A 19,863-nucleotide genomic window follows, 5' to 3' on the forward strand; every position below is an offset into this window, starting at 1 on the left:
CCCATCCATGGCGCTCCCCCATGACAGGCTGGTGGCCGGAGCCCTGTGCGACCGCACTGGTCGCACATAGCAACGGCCGGCCTGCTCGGGGGGGCCCCTTTAACCAGTGGGCCCGGTGCACGTGCACCATGTGCCCTCTGGTTAAAGCGGCCCTGGGTACAGTCAGTGGCGGATTATAATGTGGGCGGCCGCCCGAACCGCTCATATTATAATCTGCCACTGAATGCCGCCCCCATGAAGATAGCTGGTGGCGCCGCCTGAGGCAGACGATTCAGGTCGCCTCATCATTGCGGCGCCCCTGCCTGTAGCAATGCAACAAAGGGCAGCAGTAATATAGCATGGTAGCCAGTCCATGTTGGTCAGATGCTGGGACCTCATCAATGCACACATACTACCATGCAGCACCTGTATTTCTTCTTGATGAAAATACTCAGTGCACATGATGTCTCCGAGCTGCATGCCATTGCGGGTGTTTTCCCCGTTCTAACCAAAAAGACTGCACTGATAATGGTGTTTCTTCTTTATGCCAATCCCTGTAACCTGTAAATCCCTGTTTCAGAGGTTAAGAAGTGCTGTGATAGACACCTAGTAAATTGATGTGGTGTAATAGTAAATGAAATGTGATTTCCTACAGTGTTCAAGTGTGAAACGATGCTTGTCCCCTTTACAGGTGATGTGCTCCTCAGCATTAATGGGGTTGACTTGACTTCTCTGAGTTATTTGGATGCAGTGTCAGCACTAAAGTCAAATGCTGCGTCACACACCGTGGTCCTAAAAACCCTGGAATTAGTAGCTGTGGAGAGGCATGGGGAGAGCACAGAAGGAGGAGGAGGAGGTGGTGAAGTCACAAGAGACCCTGGCGGAATATGGTCTCCTCTCTGGATCCACTGGTTTAGTCTTCCTAAGTAAGTAGTATATAAGGATGTGTTTCTTTCCACAGCAGCAGACATTCTGTCTATAGTGGAGGCTAGATATACCAGCTTGGTGTGATAGAAATGAAGGTTGTCCTGTGTAAAGGCAAGGTTTACATCATATTATTGTCATACAGTTGTTTTGCATTTTGTGTGTGTTTAAAGGTGGTGAACAAAATTACACGCAAAGGGGAGATTTATCAAAGTGGTGTAAAGTAGAATTGGCTCAGTTGCCCCTAGCAACCAATCAGATTCCACCTTTATTTCTTCACCAACTCTTTAGAAAATAAAAGGTGGAATCTGATTGGTTGCTAGGGGCAACTGAGCCAATTCTACTTTACACCACTTTGATAAATCTCCACCAAAATATATACTTTTTCTTGTCTTCTAAGGGCCTTTTTTTTTTTTTTTTCACCAATTCCGAGCGGAAGCCACACTGAGAAAATTTCAGAGCAGAAACTCACTGCTCAATTCATTTCAATGGGATTCATTTATTTTAATGGGAAAGCAGATCCGCCATGAAAAATTCTGTGCAGAAATTCCGCTGTGTGAACTGCAGAGCGCAAATTTCGATTGAACTTAATGGAATTTGGCTATGCATTATATTTTTGGGCTGAATTTTCAGTGAGGAATTAGCGCTGATTTCTCAGTGTGAACTGGCCCTTTAAAGGGAAAGTACAGAAATTTATACCACCGGTGGATGGCTGAAATGTAATGTTAATCCAGCCTAACCAGTTGGTGCACATCATGTGACAGGGAAAAGTTATCCATATAGAACCACACCATTTGTTTGGTGTCATTCTTGCCCTTTAGGGTTTTGTATGTTTTTAACTATATGCTGGGAAACGTTCTTGTCAGATATTCTATGCCTTTATTGCTCCTATTGCCACAGTATCTATTTGCATTTGTTGGAATGTTTCTAAGGGTGCGTTCACACCTACAGGATCTGCAGCAGATTTGATGCTGTGTTCAGTTATTTAAATGAAATCTGCTGCAGAAAATCAGCTGCAGATCCTGTAGGTGTGAACGCACCATAAAGCTTATTGTTTTAGGGTGATGTTTGCATTTAGTGTAATGATGTTTTTCTGTTATTTTACAGCTCCCTGCACTGGTGTCGGCACATTTCATTACGGAAGAGTACTTTTGAAAGCTGGGGGTTCAGCATTGTTGGTGGTTATGAAGAGACTAAAGGGAATCAACCCTTCTTCATCAAAACTATAGTGCCTGCTACTCCGGCGTTTTTTGATGGACGGTTAAAGTAGGTCACGTTTGCTTTACACCATGTGATTACAAAGAAAACACTAGGTTCATGTAGGGCTGATAGGTGCAAAGTTAAGAGCCATGACATGTACAGTGAACTCAAAATTCATTGTGTGTGTTTGTGCACGAGCCCTGACTGTCAGTCAAATAGGGGCAGGGATGTGAGGGGGGTGGGGCGAGGAGGCATTTTGGGGCTTGGTAATTACTCTTTGACACTTTGCACTGGAGAGTGAAAAAAACATTTTCTAAATTCTGGAAGCACAGATAGATATATGAAAGGTACCATGAGTTTCCCTGACCTAACAGCATAAGCAGCTGAAAGGTTCACCTTAAAGAGGCACTGTCAACAAAAAAAACTTTTAACGTCAAAAATTTTGATTGCTCTCAGTCTCAGTGTTCAGACTGCAACCAATTGTAAGACCGTGCCCGGGAGAAGCTGCGCTCACAGTGCATTCCTCTCCTGGCTCTGTGTCACACGACTTTTCTCCCTGCTTATTCTATTGACTGGTCAGGGTCTAAACACTTAGGGTCCTATTAGATGACCCGATCATAAACTGTAAACGAGCTCTGATTGGCTAGGCTGAGCGGCTGGCGAGCTGTCAGTGCAGAGAACGCAGAGCTGCAGATACCGGGAATGCCTCCAGGGAACGGGGTAAGGTGAGCTAATACTTTATTATATTATACTACAGTCAGCGCACATTGTTATTATGCGCGACACCTGATGATTTTAGGTCAGAACCTAAAGAAACAATCAGCTGATGATCGTTTCATCAGCTGATTGTTCTCTCTAATGGTGCATTTACACAGGCAGATTTTTTAAGCCAAAGCCAGGAACAGACCATAAACAGGGAACAGGTCATAAAGGAAAGCCTGAGATTTCTCTTCTTTTCAAATCCATGTCTGGCTTTGGCTTCCAAAATTTGTCAGATAAATCTGCCTGTGTAAACGCACCATTAGGGTCCATTTACACAGAAAGATTATCTGCAAAAGATTTGAAGCCAAAGCCAGGAATGGATTTGTAAAGAGGTTTTCTTTCCTTTATGACCTGATCTCTGTTTATAGACTGTTTCTAGCTTTGGCTTAAAATCTTTGGCAGATAATCTGTCAGATAAACTTTCTGTGTAATGCTGCGTTTACATGGAACAATTATCGTGCAAATTCGAACGATAATCATACGTGTAAACACAGCGAACGATCAAACGACGAACGAGAAATCGTTCACGTTGATCTTTCAACAAGTTCTCAAATCGTCGTTGATTGTTCGCAAAAAATTCACAGATCGTTCCGTATAAACGGTCGTCGCAAAAGTCCGGCCGCCTGCAGCCCGGCCCCCCGCCCGGCCATGCATCGTACAGCCCCCTGCGCCGGCTCGATTGTCACCTCCGCTGGCCGATCAGCACCCCCGCGGCTCAGATATGCTCGTGGCCGGGGCGGCGGGGGCTACCTTACCTGCTCGGCGTAGCGGGTGTTTGAAATTCCCGGCTCCCCTCTTCAGTGCATTGATTGGCTGAAGAGGGGAGCCGGGAATTTCAAACAGCTCCTCTTCAGCCAATCAGTGCTCCCCTTTAGAGCGGCGGGGGTGGCGATCGAGCCGGCGGGGGGGGGGGGGGCTGTAGGATGTGTGGCCAGGCTGTGGATGAGCGGGGGATGGGCTGCGGGCGGGCGATCTTAAAACGATCGCAAAACAATTTTTCCGTACGATATATCGTACTGTCTAAACGCTGATCGTTATGTAAAAAAAAACGTTACTCCGGCATCGTTAATCGTACCATCGGGCGAATTATCGTTTCATGTAAACGTAGCATAAATGGACTCTATTAAGCGGTAATTGGCCAAATTGTCCTGATTCAAACAATTATTGCTCCATGTAATAGGGTGCTTAGACCTTGACCAATAAAAACTTTTGACGTATCAAAAGTTTTTTGGGGTGACAGACTTTAAGCTTCATGAACACAATTGGACCATAAGGAGTTCCTGTGGCTCTGTACAGCATAGCATTACGGGGTCATTGTTGCCTAGAATTAGTGTCTCTTGGGAAGAATATCTTCATAATATAGCATTCAGTGGAACATGTCAAAATGTTTTGTTTTTTTGTACGGAATACAAGGAAAAAAATCAGGTAGAGCATTTTTTTTTTCTTACATTACCCTGTCAGCTCAGCAATTTCGGCGTTGTCCTTATTTCAAAATTCTGCCTGGTTCCCATGATCTGCGTCGTTTTCTTGTGCATCGGCCCGACTATGCACTGGCGTGCGCCTCTGCGGTGAAATTATATCCACTCGTCTTTATTCTAATGGAGGTGCGTCACAGAAGGGAGGGGATATCTTTACACTAGGGGCGCCTGAGCCCTCCTCCTGTGCATAGAGTTGGGTGGGTTCACAAGAGGAAAACTACGCCAAGTGCTGGAAATAGGCAGCATTTGAAAAAAGACCAGGATTGCCACAGCGGTGCTGACAGGGTAATGTAAAGTAATTATACTCAATTCACTTTAATAGAACTGAGCTGCGAAAACCACACCCAAATGGAGGACAGGAGAGGTGCTGTTTCTGGAAGAATGTGGCCATGTTTTTATAATCCAGTATAACCCATTCAATTACTAGAATTCTTTTGTAGCAATGCATTGTAAGGCAGACATTCTGCATTATGGGAATTAATACTTGAGTGTTTTTCTCTAGGTGCGGGGATGAAATAGTTGAAGTAAATGGAGTTTCTGCTATTGGCATGAGCAATGCAGAGCTGATCCCCATGTTAAAAGAGCAGAAGAACAGAGTCACCCTGACTGTCGTCTCCTGGCCTGGAAGTCTGGTGTGATTTTTTTTTTTTTTTTTTTTTTTTAAATCTTCGAGCCTTTTGCACAACTTTCAGCTGGATTCTTTTTGCCTTTTATTTGTTTTCTTTTGTGTGTCATGTTTGTATCATGTTTTTCCAGCTATAAAATGTAGATATTTGTACCATAAACTCAGAGCCCCCATAATCCTGGTTGTTCAGAAGTGATCAGTGCAGTGATGAAATACATTGATCAAGTCAAAGCAGTGATACTCTAGTATTTTTTGGGATTTGACATCTCAAGATGATTTTGCACTTCCACTAAACCACCTAATACCTGACATTACTTTTTTTCCCTGTAATCATTGACTATTATAATGAAATACTAAATTATTGCTTTTCTTTTAAAGAGGTCCTATCACAAATGGGTACTTTACCTAGTAAAGTATGCCACAGTGTGACCTGGTAGCATCCATTTCCACTGAATTTCTGGAGAAATGGACCACGGTCAACTTCTCCTTAATTAATCTATGTAAGAGTTCACTTCTGTACTTCAACTGTATATAAAAGTAGTGGTAAATTAAATGATAGACATTTCACAAAGGCAGTGAGGTAGTTAAACAGTCAGGGGTTCAAGTGTCTGACCACCATAGGTTAATGGCGGCTTTCAAAGAAGCTATGGAGTACGAATGGTGGATACATAATTGTTAAATAAAATGCCCTGCCACGTTAGTGCCTCTTTAACAACCTAATAATGGACCCATAATAATGGTCAGGGATGCCTGCCTTTGCTCTGCAGGCAGTTAAAGCCATGATCAGTAGTAACAACCTGCCGTGCCACATGTTAGACATCCCTGCGCCATCTTAGAAAGATGCAGTGATTGTATATTAGGCCATTTATAATGACATGGTGTGGTATCATTACATGAATGATTCTGGTAGCATATGAATCTTAACCAGTCTCCTGAAGCAGCAGGGGTTGTGATCTCTTGTGATCTGAGCAGACTGCTTTATAATGGTACAGATCTGTTCAGGTAGCTGCAAGCCAAAGGCCTCATTCACACGTTCAGTGATTTTCTGGGCTGCAAAACCTGATATTTTTTATTCTCTGTGATCCGTATTTGCGTTTATAATTGCATCTGTTTCACTAAAATATGAACAGTACTAGTTTGCGTAGATTCAGTTTTTTTGGGTTTTTTTTTTTAGACGTCACGGATGTGACATCCGTGAGGTCTGTGGAAAAATACGGATCCCATAGACTTCTATCGGTAATCTGTATCGCAATCACAATCAGCACTAGGATGTTTTTTTTCGGAACGGATTACGGAAAAGTTAAAACGTACTGTATAAATCAATGTATGGACAACTTTACATGACGTGTGAATAAGGCATAAGGAGAAAATGCAAACACAGTAAAGCTCAGCAAATTGTTAATTATTTACTGAATGTTAAGGGGGTATTTACACAGGTCAGGTTTTGGTTTTTTACTAAAGTTTTGTGCAAGAATTCAGGAGTTTTTCATAATTTTGGGCAAACTATGGCAAAACCTGGCATGTGTGAATCCTTCATAAAAAAAAAAAATACTGGTCCTGATTCACAATTCAACTCAGGAAAACAGTTTTTGTTTTTTAATTGTGAAATAAAGTTTGACTACAAAAGCTACAATACGTTCTATCACTGTATAGAGGTCTTATTTTCGACTTTGGTCTGACACGTTTAGGTACCTCCATTGAGGTTATTCCTGTTCTAAAAGTGGACTGTGGAACATAGGCAAAGAAGATAAAAGGTTTTTCCATCATGGTTTTATTTATTAGCAGGTCAGACCTGGTTACTCGCAGGCAATCTCAGATGCATCTTGTGAAGCAACTTATCAAAGTCTGCAGAAATGCACAACCCACCTCCTGGTCAGTGTTTTCATTGGACATGGCAATAACTGGGTATAGGTGGCTGCTGCTGAGGGGGGGGGGGGGGGGGGGGGGGGGGGGGGGGGGCAAAGGTATTAATTTCTGGAAAAGTACTCACACACACACACTTTCGTATTAATACAATTACAAAACAAACCATCTTATGTACCCGGAAGTCCTTCAGATCCTACCCTCCAATATTCCTCAAACATCTCAATTACTCATAAGCCCCCTTAAGATGGGTCTCTCCAAGAACAATGGATCCAAAAGGTGGCCCAGCTGTATCAGTTGGAGGATCTGGCCTATTAGGAGCAGAAGTGCCACCAGGTCTTTACAAAGATATGGTCCCCCTGGGCTACATTCTGAAACTGCCAGCACATTGCACAGCACATCCTTATTGTCTCTTGCATGTCTGCCCACCACTACCACCCATCCCCCCCCCCCCCCAAATAAAATTTTAAAGTTAAAACACAAACGTACAACTGGCTTGATATTAGCATTTATAACAACACCTAAATAACTAAGGTTTACATTTATAGTTACATCTAGGTTATAAATGCCTTACTTGCTGTTAGTGAACATTTGCCTACCCATTTCTGTGTACCCTTATAATGCTTGTAACATTATATTTTTGTACTTTTGAATAGAGCTTTAAAAAGAAAAGAATCTAGGAAACTAGTCACTGAGGAGGTTCCTAGCGATTGCTCCCCACTTTGCTAGCCATTGTCTCTCAGAAGGTCTAGGAAGAAACTTGCCACTCAAGACTGGCAGCATCAAGGGTCATCTCCTATGACTACTTACCTGAGTCTTGATTTCTCTATGGTTTGCTCTTGAACACTCCGATGCCAGTGTCGTGGCATCCTGCCCCTGCTTTGAGCAGCATGAAACAGTTAATAGTGAAAACTCTTTGGAAATGGAAAGGGTTCCTACTCAAAGAGAACCAGGGTTTTTGGGTTTTTTTTTCCATAACTTCCAGCATCTCTAGAGAAGAAAAAAATTCTCCTTCAATTTTGTTAAACAGTTAGTGTAATGCGTCCTGCAAAGTTCCAGGGGTACATTTGTCAAAAGTGTGACAAAAGTAGAGTTTCTCCCTAAAACATTGCACAATGGCGCTCCGCAAGGCTAATCATCTTGTCAAATGAGTGAACTGCAGGTGGAGAACAGTAGATCTGGAGCTTCCAGGTGGAACGCCACAACAGTCCTAAGACCGTCCTGCACGTATGGAATTTTTAATGCATATACTAGTAAAAAAACACAAAAACCCTGTTGCTACAGGGACATGCAAGTATAATTACTTATGTTCCCACCAGGCACTGCCTGCTCTGGATTTTTACATTTGGCCAGAGTTCTTAAAACGACTCTGTAACACCAATCCCCCCCCTCCCTTCCCCCAAAAAAACAAAAAAAAAAACACACACATTTCGCATAACTGCTTCTAATCAAAGATCTCTTCGGCAGAGGATGCAGTTATTGTTCTAAAAAACAACTTTTAAACTTGCAGCCCTGTGTCAAATTGGCGTGGCCTAGAGTACCCATGTACTAAGCCTGCAACGCCTCTCCATCATTGGGAATGCCCCTAGAACAATTTCTCCTATTCATCATTTGTCTAAACACTGCACTTGCGCCTTAATGATCCAGCACCTGTGCAGTGTTCAGAGTGACGATTAGGAGAAATCCTTCCAGGGGCAAGTTTATAAGTTGTTTTTTTTGGACAATAACTGCATTAACTACCGAACAGACCCCAAGACAGATCTTAGAATGAAAGCAACTATCTGACGTTACAGGCAGATTGAGAGTATAAAGCAATTGTAGCTGTGGTGCCCTATGGTCGACCAGTCACTTGCCAGATGGTGTTGGTGTGGTGGTTTGTTGGATTATAGATCAGCCGGATGGTAGGTTGTTGTGATGCCAGTGCGGCACACAGGTATGGGGGCATACCTGCTTTATTTTAAGACTGGCTATACTCTTTCCCCTGTGGTGGGTAACCTGCTGGACTGTGAGGGGGTGCCTTGGGTACTTATCACGGTGGTCCGGAGTGGAGCTGTGACACACCCGGACTATCGGTACCGCCACCCACAGAAAGGGGAGATGACCCAAGGATGGTGTAATAACTGTGTAGGTGCTGGAACAATAGTCACTGTTACCATAAATAAAATCTTCCTTACTTTAGGAGTACTAAATACAGTCGCTGATAATAGACTTCTGACTTGACTAGACACAATCTGTGTTAAGAGCTTTTGGAGCAGAAGCTGTGCTGATTTGGTTGTGTGCTGAGAGGTAGAGTGAGTTTAGAGTAGGAGAGAGGAGTTTGTGCTGAGAGTCCAAACTCAGGGTAGAAGTGTGCTCTGCTGGAACTTTAGAAGAAGTAGATTACTGAAGAATACTTGAAAGTAGGAGACTACTTGTGCCAGTGTTTCGACCTTTGTTGTTGCTGTACCACCTGCTGCCCTACATTGTCGGGTGACAATTCCTCCTAGGATGCCACAAGCCCCAGACCTTGTTACCTGAGTTGAGCAAGGTGGCCAAGATTACCTGGTTACACCTGCACTGCAAGATAGAGTACGTAGGCTTGTAGCAACTTTGCTCTGTTCAGTTTGATCAGTTCCTCTTTTTTCAGGATACTGCTCTGTACTGCTAGAGACGTTCAATGGCGTGGGTTGGGGTGATCTCTGACTAATCCTTATTATGCAGTGCTAAACAACTCAGGAGTGGACAAGGGTTGCTTTGAAGAAGAAAAGAGTCTTTGTACCTCCCATACGTCTGTCCACTTCCACACTCCCGACTAGACTGGACTTCCCGACTAGACTGGACTAAGTGTGGGTGTGTACTTCCTCTCCCCATGTGACAACTTCCTACAGGGTGTGTAAATACCTCCTGTGAGTGGTGGAGAGGAGAGTGTAAAAAAAGAAAGTTGAATAGAGATAGGTGGAGTACAGAAAAGAGCTCTTATTGGTGCGCAGATGACAAACATACAATAACCCCTTGTTCACTACAGCTGTGCAATATTCAAGTGCGTATACAAATAGTAGCGACATTTAGTGGTAAAGCTTAGGTATGACTTCATTACCTCTTCACTTGAAGTACAGGCTTTTGCGAGGGGTGTATAGACCAGTAACACCCGTGGTGGGATACCACATAGGTATAGATGCCATATGCCAGATGTTAGCCAAATGAAATGGATTAAAGTAAACAACTGAAACACCTTTAGTTCTTGTTATAAATTATATTCTTCTTAGAAAAACTGGGTGAAATACACTTCTACACAAAACTCTTGGTTACATTATTGGAAGGTCTAATAAGGCACAAGTGTCATTACATACATACATATAAATATTTTTAACTGAATAAAAAGGGAATAATAAAACATAAAAGTACTTTCCAGCTGGCACTGGCAGGCTGATTTGTAGGAGGAGGTGGCACAGGCTATGTGTTATGTGCAAAAAATGTGTTCAGAGAAATAGTTTAGGTGAGGCAAATGCGATTACCAGTATGAAATGGATAGTGGATACAAGATGTGGCCTTACAGTCCCCAATGCTAAGACACATGGTGGAGGACAACAGTGTAAACAATTTTGTTTTTCCCACCCTCTCTGTAAACAGCCCCACATATACAGTAAACCATACTAGTGCAGAGCATGACTGAGGCTTCCAGGCGTAGTGAAACTACAGGTCCCAGCATGTCTTGAAGCTTTCTCCTTTCATATTCTTGCCTAATCTAGAAAGAAAAAGGCAAAGCAATATAACTGGTTGATAAAATTACCATTATTAACAAGGCATTTAGCAAATATACCTCCCAACATGGGAGATAACAGCATACAAAACCTCCTCAAGGTTACGTTCACAAAATTACTGTTAATGATATGCAGCCTCACTGCAGAAAATCCGACTCCCATTGACTTCAGCTTCACAGTTGGCCCCTGACATTGCTAGTGCACTGTTTGTGCATGTGAATGTTTTGCCTGTGTGATGCACAATGTTATTAGTCCCTGATCTGTGGCAAGCGCAGGAGACCACCCCTGAAGCTCCTATAGCACGAGTCTCCAAACTACGGCCCTTCAGCTGTTGCAATACTACATTTCCCATCATGCCTGGACAGCCAAATCCAAAGCTTTAGCTGTGCGGGCATGATGGGAATTGTGGTTTTGCAAGAGCTGGAGGGTAGAAGTTTGGAGACCCACGTCCTATTAATTTCAGCAGAAAAGATTTTCTAGAGTGACTGCAAGGATTTTAGCATGGAAATAGACATGGTTTCTCCATCATTCTCCATACCCTAAAGCAGGGGTGTCAAACTCAGGCCCTCCAGCTGTTGCCAAACTACAGTTCCCATCATGCCTGGACAGCCAAAGCTTTAGCTGTCCAGGAATGATGGGAACTGTAGTGCTGTAACAGCTGGAGGGCCTGAGTTTGAAACATGTGCCCTAAAGGTTCATAGATAGGTAGCAATATACAGGCACACTGGCTGGAAATACCGTAAATAGCAAATAACTACAGATGTTCTTATATATGCTGCAGTCACACTGACCGCAGCATCTATAGGGTTAACTACCAGGATCTCAGCAGCTTCTGTGACTGTTTCATCTGAGGACATGCTGGCATGTCCATATGTAGAAACGTGGGTTTAAAATGGACAGGCCAGCATGTTATCCAAGATTAGAAAAAGCATGGGTACTTTCTTACCACCGCTACCCTCAGCTTGTGCGTGGTATTACAATTCAGCTCTATTCACTTCAATGGAACACAGTTGCAAAACCACGTCCAAAATAAGGACAAGAATGTTGCAGTTTATAGAAGGAAACAACAATGTTTTTTCTAAGCCTGGACAACCACTAACTATAAAGGCAGAATTGCATTAGGGAACGCCCCATCATCTTTCTAGGATTTTACAATGATTAAAGGTTTTCTAGCTTTACTTTCTTAGATACTACCTAGCCTTGAGGAAGTGGCTTTCTCTCCGAGGTCATGCCGATTTGACCTTGTAGGTGGGTCGTCATCAACACTCTTCTCTTTGGACCTCTTGGTCTTCTTGCGCTTATGTCTGCGATGTGATTCGCGTTCCTCACTCTCTTGCTTCCTGAAATTCAGTCCAACAGCAACAGCAGATAATGGACTATTGTTTAAAGCTTTATAGTTTTTCTGTTAACCATGTTTCCCTAAAATATTTTTGGCACTTTTTCATTTTGCCATCTATATTGCAGTTTTCACATACAGACAATAGGCAGACACTGCTCTGTGCCTGCCTTTTGTCTCACAGCAGTCTTATTATCACAGACAGAAATACCATGAAAGGTAACACCTCGATTAAAATGCTGGAGGCAGATAACACATCACACCCCAGACACTCCATGAAAGCTCACCTACTCTCCCCTACCTTCCTGCACAATGGAACTGTTGCATTCATGTTCTGTGCAGTGGTCATAAAAAACAATAGGTCATATTTTGACTTATATCTCCTCAGTAAAGCCACTGAGCTCTGCAGTGTGCACATCTATGAGTTTACATTAACATATATAGGATTTCTGCGACCAGAGAAGCCTGAATAGGGTCTAAAGGTGACATTTATGAAGACTTAAATCTTAGGCCCTGCCCCCAATTGGCCCATCTCATTCACTAAGGCACATGCCTAAATCCAGCCTGACCTGTGTCTGCCATACGGTGGGTGCAGAAATCTACACCTGCTCTTGAGCAGGTGTAAACCCTGGAAAAAAATAAATAAAAATTAGGAACAGAAAGAGGCCACGCCTCCTCTTTGCCTTGACCCCTACCCACCCATCGGGCGAGCAGGGAATACGGAAGGGGTACGCCAGGGAGAAGGGGCAAACCTGTGTGCAACAATAGTAAATGTTCCCCAGGATGTTCATAAATTCCTTGAGGGGAGTACTTTTCAAGACTGGGGGGGGGGGGGGTTATTTTATTTTAAGTCATAACACTAAAAGGGGTACTCTCATTTTTTTGTTTTAATAGTTTTTATTAAAAATACAATTTTTTAATTTAAAACCAACATCTGCCAATTTAAAAAAAATGCAAAAGTAAGCAATTTTGCAAATGCTTAATTGCTTACTTTTGCTGGTGGGCCTTCACTCTGCACTACTAAATACTGCTCATTACCTAGGTTACCAGCCACTCTCCGCATGGCGGCCAGGCTGACTATGTCCTCTATAGTCAGGGTTTTGGGAGCTGGTAAGAATGCTTATACATCTTTCTCTCAGATCACAGATGGCTCCAGGGCTAGTGCATTGTCCCTGGAGGAGTCTGATCTCAGTGGGAGACAAAGTATTTACCTTGCTCTACATTATATTTTTTTTTCCACACAAAAGAGTGAGATTGAACAAACTGATATGTGCTGTAGCTGAATTAGTAAAATGTAGACAAAAATGCAGTGTGAACCCAGCCTTAATTTATTATTATTTTACTATGGGGCATGTATGAAATACAGATAAGTGATTTAAGGCTCTATCAGCAGAATATCATGCCAAATAGCATTGCAGAGCAGCAGCATGTATGTCTCCTCCCTTCATTTCAGCGATACGAGGATTCGTGACAAGATGTCAGTGTGATAGCAGATGCTGTCAATGGCTCTTCATGCACGAGCAGGATAGGCAAATTTCATAATGTAGGCTAATGGGCTGCAGGCACAAGGACTAGTTGCCTGTAACCCTATGAAGACTAGATCATATTAATGTGTTTTTGTTTCCATATTTTGCTCCCTTTTTAATTTGAATTAAAGGAGAAGTCCGGCAAAAAGTATTTTTTGATAGATATGTTATTACTTATGGAAAGTTAAACACATTTTTAATATACACTAATTATGGGAAATGCACAAAGTGCTATTTCCCTCAATTTAGTAGATCAGGCAGACTTCAATTTTTCTAAACACCAGTGACGTCACGAACCGAACCAGAGCAGGGCTGGGTGTAATTCCTATGAAGCGTCCAACAGGGGCGCAGTGTATGGAGAAATTCCATAGTAAGAATAACTATCACAAGTGCCAGCAGCCCCATCCACGGGACATAGGATGGGGCTGCTGGCACTTGTGGTGCAGCTGTCCCCGTGCCAGCAGCCCCCACGTGAACACCCCCACCACCTAAAGACCCCCAAACTACCCCTATCACAAGTGCCAGCAGCCCCGTTCACGGCTGTGTGCAGATCGGCGGGCACCGGGGGAGTCGTGGACGGGGGCTGCTGGCACTCCTGAAAAAGGAAGTTTGGGGGTTTTAGGGGGGGTGGGCGGCTGGTCTGGGGTCTACTGTCCTGTGGAGTGGTGGGGGAGGGGAGAGAGAGGGGGCAGCCCCGTCCTAGACGGCGTGGAAGGGGCTGCTGGCACTTGTGTTAGGGGTAGTTTGGGGGTCTTTAGGTGGTGGGGGTGTTCACTTGGGGGCTGCTGGCACGGGGGCAGCTGCACCACAAGTGCCAGCAGCCCCATCCTATGTGCCGTGGATGGGGCTGCTGGCACTTGTGATCGTTGTTCTTACTGTGGAATTTCTCCATACACTGCGCCCCTGCTGGACGCTTCATAGGAATTACACCCAGCCCTGCTCTGGTTCGTGACGTCACTGGTTTTTAGAAAAATTGAAGTCTGCCTGATCTACTAAATTGAGGGAAATATACACTAATTATGGGAAATGCACATAAAGTGCATTATGAAATTAGATTTCATAAGTAATAACATATCATAAAATACTTTTGGCCAGAGTTGCCCTTTAATCTTACTGAAGTTTTACAGTTTGTATCAAAAATAGAGTGGGTGTGACAACACTGACAACTGGGAGAGAAACATACCTCCGGGAAGATTTATGCTTGCTGCTCTCCTCCTTGTCTCTATGTCGATGCTCCCCATAGAATTTCTCTTCTTTCTCCCAGCTGTGCTCACGACTTCTCTGATACTTGCGCTCATAATCATAGCTTCTTACACGGTTGTAATTTATGAGCCGTTCACTGTCCCTGACAAAGTCAACAAACACATTTACAATCAGCTATACAAAGCATTTAATGGCCCACCCTATCTCAAATGCAGGGCTGGGCTGCCATCTGGCATTATAGGTAAATACTAGATGGGCTGGTAGCCCCAGCAGTACCCTGTATAGTGCAGCAAATGAATTGTGCAGGAGAAGACTGTAAGACCAACACTAGACTTATAGACCCAGATTTAGCAAAATGTGTAAAACAAACTGGACTAAACTATCCATAACAACAATCACAGCTCAGCTCTCATGTCAATATCTGGTAAAAGGAAAGCCAAGCTGTGATTGATTACTGTGGCTGAATTACACACGTTTTTGTTTTACACCGATTGAAAAATCTGGTGTGTCTACTGCAGAATTTATTTTTGTTGTTTTCTTAAAATCAGTTTCCTAGATCTGAACGGTCTTTTTTCTGAAGCAAGCACATGGATTTCTGCAAGCTCATCCACAGGAATGTGAGCAACCTCCATCTTTGTTCTTTTTTTTCAACTAGTCACTATTAAAAGGGGTTTTCCAGCAAAAATCTTTTTTTTTTTTTTAAATCAACTGGTGTCAGAAAGTTGTATAGGTTTGTAATTTACTTCTATTAAAACATCTCAAGTCTTCCCATACTTATTAGCTGCTGTATGTCCTGCAGGAAATGTTTTATTTTCAGCCTGATACAGTGCTCTCTGCTGACATCACTGGCTGAAACAGGAACTGTCCAGAGCAGGAGAGGTTTTTCATTGGGATTCATAGACAAAAGAGATAGAGTTCCTGTCTCGGCCAGTGATGTCAGCAGAGAGCACTGTGTAAGACTGAAAATAAAACATTTCCTGCAGGACAAACAGCAGCTAATAAGTATGGGAAGACTTAAGATTTTTTTTTAATACAAAGTTATATAGATTTGTAATTTACTTCTGACACCAGTTGATTTGAAAGAAAAAGATTTTTGCTGAATAACCCTTTTAAGGTCTAAGGAAACTCACTGCTTGAAGCTATTGAAATTCTGGCTTCTTATTTTATCCATCTCTCGTTCTTGCCGTCTTCTTGGTGTCCACTCATTTCTTCCTGGACTGCTCGTACCTTTGTCTAGAGTGGTTACCCAAGAAGTTTGCGCAGTGGAGACAGCAGGATAGTTCATGCCCCCTGGCCCTGCAATGATGGAGACAAACATTGACAACCCCCACACTTGTACCTCACACACACACACTCACTCATGACTTCTTGCGATATTCAACTCCAAAAACATTTTCTGCATCTGACCCTCTCATAATGCTAGTACAAGTACTGAAAGCGTTCCGGTTAAATTAATGCAACACGCTTCTTAGTGGTCACCTATAGTGATGGGCGAACTTCCAAAAACATTCCGGTTTGTAATCTTATTACCAGTCATCGACAAACAGACTAAAAATGCTCATCTTCTCGGGTTCACAAGTATTTCCCAACCAGGAAATTACATCCTTCTGTACACCACTCTGATTGCCCCGTTATACAAGAATTCTCGTGTTCCCCCTCTCTGGAATTTTCACCCCAATTCAGTTTATTGCATTGCAGAATCTTACAGACTGTTGTGTTGTGACCAAAAAAAAAACAAAAAACTGAAAATTTTAAACAAGAGAGTAAGCAAATACCTATTTTTGTAGTTGGTAGTAACCCTAGAGATTTCTTATTTGCTGAATCCAACCACATTAAAATGTATAACTCACCATTTGAGAAGTATATTTGACGTGGAGGTGGTCTGCTGTTGTATGTGACAGGGGGTCTTGAAAAAAAAAAAAAAAAAGTCACATCTTTATTAAAGAAAATGGATTTAGCATACACTAAGCCAATTTACTTACAAGATGACAGTCTTACCCGCTGGGAGGTGGAATGTGTACAGCAGGTGGAGGAAGAAGTGGTGGAGGTAACATTGCTAGAGCAACAAAACAGTGAGATGTTATTCTTATCATATGTACAATGCAAACCTGGTTGTTGCATAAAACCTTTAAATAAAGTTACTTTACTGGTATTTGTGGTGGCATGCAATGAAGACTAGTGGTGTTACAGAGACTAGCAGATCAGACTATAAAACATAACATCCAAAAAGAATATAATTTGTCAGTAGGTTCTATGTAGTACATAGAGCTGTTTTTTCCTCCTTTAAGGCTTTCGAACTGATCTCTATATCTATCCATCCTGTGCATACAATTACCTGGTGGGTGCAAGGCCGGTGGAACTTGGTTAGTTGGAGGAGGACGCTGGAAGAAAAGGGGAGGTGGAGGAAGTCCATTGAATGGTGGAGGATTATGGACAATGGATGGTGGAGGGAGAAGAGGTGGAGGAGGTTGCTGATGTTGCATGACTGGATGAGGTTTGTATTCCAGACTATCAACCACCTTCAGAAAAAGATTTGTTAGAAATGAATAATGGATCTACCATGTTTTTCTGAAAATAAGACAAGGTCATATTATTTTCCTCCCCCAACAAAAAAGGCTGGGGCTTGTTTTCAGGGCAGGTCTTATTTTTTACTGCAGAAAATAAGGTTTTTGCCCTGTGAGTCCTCCGCAATTCCTGTCTTGTTCTCCGCGGAGTGGCTTTTTTTTTTGTCTGGAGGTAACAATGTACCATTACCTAGACCAGTTAAAGATGAGTGAATATATTTGCGGATTCAGGAGGTGGGACTTGGAAGAGTGTTAGCAGAATTTGCTCTGCCATGGGAGGAGGTAGAGGGGCATTGGTCCAAGATGTTTGGGAGCTACAGTATGCACAACTCCGCCTAGCAGTGGAGGCGCTGACTGTAACTAGAGCTTATTTTTGGAGTAGGGCTTATATTTGCAGCCCACTCCAAAAACTGCAAAATCAAGCTAAGGCTTATTTTCAGGGTAGGACTTATTTTTGGAGAAACACAGTAGTATATGCTGATTTTATATTGAAACATACAATAAGACAACCATGCCTTGGCCAAATGACTAGACTTAGAAGTTATCTTCTGTAAGGGCTTAAAATACATATCATGTGATGAAAATATCTGCGTGCTTTGCATCATGTGACATTTAAATCACGTCAGGGGGCAAAAATGAGCACATACTGAAAATTTTTGCTAACAAGTTTTAAACAAAGCCATGTACCAGAACAGAATATACCTATATTTACATGTCCACTGCTGCCCTAGATACAGAAGCCTTCCTTACCTGCATAGGAAGGTCATCTGAATCTTGAATGTCCCATCTCCTGCCTTCTACTCGGGTGATACTGCAGATCTCCCCACCAATTACATCAATTGCCTTAGCTTGCTTCCTAACAGAAAAGCATAAACACCTCTCAGATATCGTATCTTAGGCTCTATTCATACGTCCTGTTCATGTCCTTAATTGCGGATCCGCAATAATATAGGACCAATGTATTTCAATGGACCTATACACACATCCGTGTTGTGTACTGGGCTGCAATCCGTTCCGCAAAAAAAAAGGACAGACCCTAGTACGGACAGTAACTGACACATCCAATACAACTCTATGGGGTCTGTATTTTACTGAAGCAATACGGATGCAATACGGATGCAATACGGACTGAATTTGCGGATTGTATACTGACTGAAATTTGCGGATTGGAAAAATATACTGACGTGTGAATAGACCCTTACACTTTTTGTTGCAGTACGATCCAAGAGCTGCAGTGCAGGAGTCTGATGGTTTCCCCTGCACTCTCACCACTGATTAACAGCCATCCTATATGCACAGTAATATATGGAAACTGTCAGTCATTTGGCATTACTCCATCTACACTCACCGACCACTTTATTAGGTACACCATGCTAGTAACGGGTTGGACCCCCTTTTGCCTTCAGAACTGCCTCAATTCTTATGGCCCTATTCCACGGAACGATTATCGTGCGTTTTCGGACGATATCGACCGCTACGGACGATAATCGTTCCGTGGAATAGAGTGCAACGATCAGCCGACATCGTTCATGTCGGCTGATCGTTGCAGTCGCTTGTTTTCCAACATGTTGAAAAACAAGCGACTGATATAGCAGCGATCTGCTGCCGTCGCTCCGTTGAATAGGAGCATCGGCAGCAGATGCTGCTGTATCCTATGGGCTGCCCGGACGATCTAGCGATCCCGCCGCCCCCTCCCGCACTCACCCGCTCGCTGCAGCCGCGTTGAATAGCGGCGGCAGCGAGCGGCGAACGAGGAGCAAACGAGCGCTGACAGCGCTCGTTTGCTCCTCCAACGACCCGTGGAATACGGGCTTTAGTGGCATAGATTCAACAAGGTGCTGGAAGCATTCCTCAGAGATTTTGGTCCATATTGAAATGATGGCATCACACAGTTGCCGCAGATTTGTCGGCTGCACATCCATGATGCAAATCTCCCGTTCCACCACATCCCAAAGATGCTCTATTGGATTGAGATCTGGTGACTGTGGAGGCCATTTGAGTACAGTGAACTCATTGTCATGTTCAAGAAACCAGTCTGAGATGATTCTAGCTTTATGACATGGCGCATTATCCTGCTGAAAGTAGCCATCAGATGTTGGGTACATTGTGGTCATAAAAAGATGGACATGGTCAGCAACAATACTCAGGTAGGCTGTGGCGTTGCAACGATGCTCAATTGGTACCAAGGGGCCCAAAGAGTGCCAAAAAAATATTCCCCACACCATGACACCACCACCACCAGCCTGAACCGTTGATGCATGGATCCATTCTGCCTTGTTTTCATGTTGTTGACGACAAATTCTGACCCTACCATCTGAATGTCGCAGCAGAAATCGAGACTCATCAGACCAGGCAACGTTTTTCCAATCTTCTACGGTCCAATTTCGATGAGCTTGTGCAAATTGTAGCCTCAGTTTCCTGTTCTTAGCTGAAAGGAGTGGCACCCGGTGTGGTCTTCTGCTGCTGTAGCCCATCTGCCTCAAAGTTCGACGTACTGTGCGTTTAGAGATGCTCTTCTGCCTACCTTGGTTGTAACGGTTGGCTATTTGAGTCACTGTTGCCTTTCTATCAGCTCGAACCAGTCTGCCCATTCTCCTCTGACCTCTGGCATCAACAAGGCATTTCCGCCCACAGAACTGCCGCTCACTGGATGTTTTTTCTTT

The 19,863-nt window shown here is 43.3% G+C and overlaps 2 protein-coding genes across 6 annotated transcripts in view; one reads left to right on the forward strand and one right to left on the reverse strand.

Annotated features, from left to right (window-relative positions):
- Window positions 1–6,601, forward strand: part of LOC138802846 (ligand of Numb protein X 2-like) — a 68,161-nt gene extending 61,560 nt beyond the window's left edge. For both annotated transcript variants that reach the window (XM_069986546.1, XM_069986548.1), the window contains exons 8-10: window positions 671–905; window positions 2,011–2,169; window positions 4,846–6,601. In XM_069986546.1, the coding sequence (XP_069842647.1) occupies window positions 671–905; window positions 2,011–2,169; window positions 4,846–4,981 (530 nt within the window). In that variant the 3' untranslated portion in view covers window positions 4,982–6,601. The remainder of the gene's footprint in view (window positions 1–670; window positions 906–2,010; window positions 2,170–4,845) is intronic.
- Window positions 6,602–9,932: 3,331 nt separating this feature from the next.
- The window catches only part of LOC138802583 (pre-mRNA 3'-end-processing factor FIP1-like), a 29,919-nt gene continuing 19,988 nt past the window's right edge, over window positions 9,933–19,863 (reverse strand). For all 4 annotated transcript variants that reach the window (XM_069986049.1, XM_069986051.1, XM_069986050.1 and 1 more), the window contains exons 9-16: window positions 17,951–18,056; window positions 16,972–17,155; window positions 16,635–16,692; window positions 16,487–16,542; window positions 15,767–15,932; window positions 14,617–14,778; window positions 11,766–11,911; window positions 9,933–10,555 (exon numbers count right to left, since the gene is read on the reverse strand). In XM_069986049.1, the coding sequence (XP_069842150.1) occupies window positions 10,551–10,555; window positions 11,766–11,911; window positions 14,617–14,778; window positions 15,767–15,932; window positions 16,487–16,542; window positions 16,635–16,692; window positions 16,972–17,155; window positions 17,951–18,056 (883 nt within the window). In that variant the 3' untranslated portion in view covers window positions 9,933–10,550. The remainder of the gene's footprint in view (window positions 10,556–11,765; window positions 11,912–14,616; window positions 14,779–15,766; window positions 15,933–16,486; window positions 16,543–16,634; window positions 16,693–16,971; window positions 17,156–17,950; window positions 18,057–19,863) is intronic.

This window comes from Dendropsophus ebraccatus, chromosome 10, assembly GCF_027789765.1.
Source record: "Dendropsophus ebraccatus isolate aDenEbr1 chromosome 10, aDenEbr1.pat, whole genome shotgun sequence".
NCBI classification, from domain to species: domain Eukaryota; kingdom Metazoa; phylum Chordata; class Amphibia; order Anura; family Hylidae; genus Dendropsophus; species Dendropsophus ebraccatus.